At 53.0% G+C, this 1,347-nt stretch overlaps 1 protein-coding gene across 1 annotated transcript in view; it reads right to left on the reverse strand.

Annotated features, from left to right (window-relative positions):
- The window catches only part of LOC125488018, a 51,236-nt gene that overhangs the window by 7,729 nt on the left and 42,160 nt on the right, over nt 1-1,347 (reverse strand). Inside the window, exon 8 of the mRNA XM_048620766.1 lies at nt 136-234. Coding sequence (XP_048476723.1) covers nt 136-234 — 99 coding nt within the window. The remainder of the gene's footprint in view (nt 1-135; nt 235-1,347) is intronic.

Raw genomic sequence — 1,347 nt, forward strand, 5'->3', positions numbered from 1 at the left:
CCCCCCCACCTTTGCCCCCTCCCCTCAACTTTGCCACCTCCTCCCCACCCCCCCACCTTTGCCCCCTCCACAGCCCCCCCACCTTTGCCCCCTCCACACCCGCACCACCCCTAAAACATTGCTGCCTGTACGGACCTGTCTGATGAAGGGCTGTAATTCTGATCCTTCAGGTCATCCGCGTAGCTCAGATCATCGTCTGTGGATTCCTCAATCCCGCCCGTGGCTGCCTCATCACTGCAGGAAGGCAAACACCCGGTGGGGGGGGAGGCGTCACAGCTGAGGGCAGGCTGCAGAGTCAACCGTGGGGTGGGGAAGGGGGAGGACGAGACGGGGAGACTAACATCGGAGAGACCGTGGATTCTGCGTGATGGACGCTGCGCTGAGGACAGACTGAGGTCGTACGAGGGGGAGGCTGGGTTGGGAGTGAAGGAAAATCCAGGTGTAAAGCGGGATGTGGGGGGAAGTGGGGGGGGGTTTGGGGCGGGGGCAGCTCAGTGGTTAGCACTGCTACCTCACAGCACCAGGGACTCGGCATTGATTCCAGCCTCAAGTGGTACGCTTACCTTTATTGGTCAGTGCATTGAGTATAGGAGTTGGGAGGGTCATGTTGCGGCTGTACAGGACATTGGTTAGGGCCACCAATGGAATACTGTGTGCTATTCTGGTCTCCCTGCAATAGGAAGGATGTTGTGAAACTTGAAAGGGTTCAGAAAAGATTTACAAGGACATTGCCAGGGTTGGAGGGTTTGAGCTCCGGGAAGAGACTGAATACACTGGGACTATTTTCCCTGGAACGTCAAAGGCTGAGGGGTGACCTTACAGAGGTTTATAAAATCATAAGGGTCATGGATAGAGTGTTTTTCCCAGGATAGGGGAGTACAAAACTAGAGTTCATAAGTTTAAGTGAGAAGGGAAAGATTTGAAATGGACCTAAGGGGCAACTTTTTCCCACAGAGAATGGTGTAGGTATGGAATAAGCTGCCAGAGGGAGTGGTAGAGGTTGGTACAATGACAACATTTAAAAGGCCGCGTATATGGATAAGAAGGGTTTAGAGGGATATGGGCCAAATGCTGGGAAATAGAACTAGATTAATTTAGGATATTGGGTTGGCATGGATGGGTGGACCAAAGGGTCTGTTTCCATCCTGTGTAACTCTCTGACTGTCTGTGTGAAGTTTGCACGTTCTCCCTGTGTCTGCGTGGGTTTTCTCCAAGTGCTCCAGTTTCCTCCAACAGTCCAATGATCAGGTGGGTTGGCCATGCTAAATTGTCCCATAGTGCCCAGGGATGTGCAGGTTACGGTGGATTGGCCGTGCTAAATTGTCCCATAGTGCCCAGGGATGTGCA

This window comes from Rhincodon typus, chromosome 48 (genome assembly GCF_021869965.1).
Source record: "Rhincodon typus isolate 14 chromosome 48, sRhiTyp1.1, whole genome shotgun sequence".
Taxonomy (NCBI): domain Eukaryota; kingdom Metazoa; phylum Chordata; class Chondrichthyes; order Orectolobiformes; family Rhincodontidae; genus Rhincodon; species Rhincodon typus.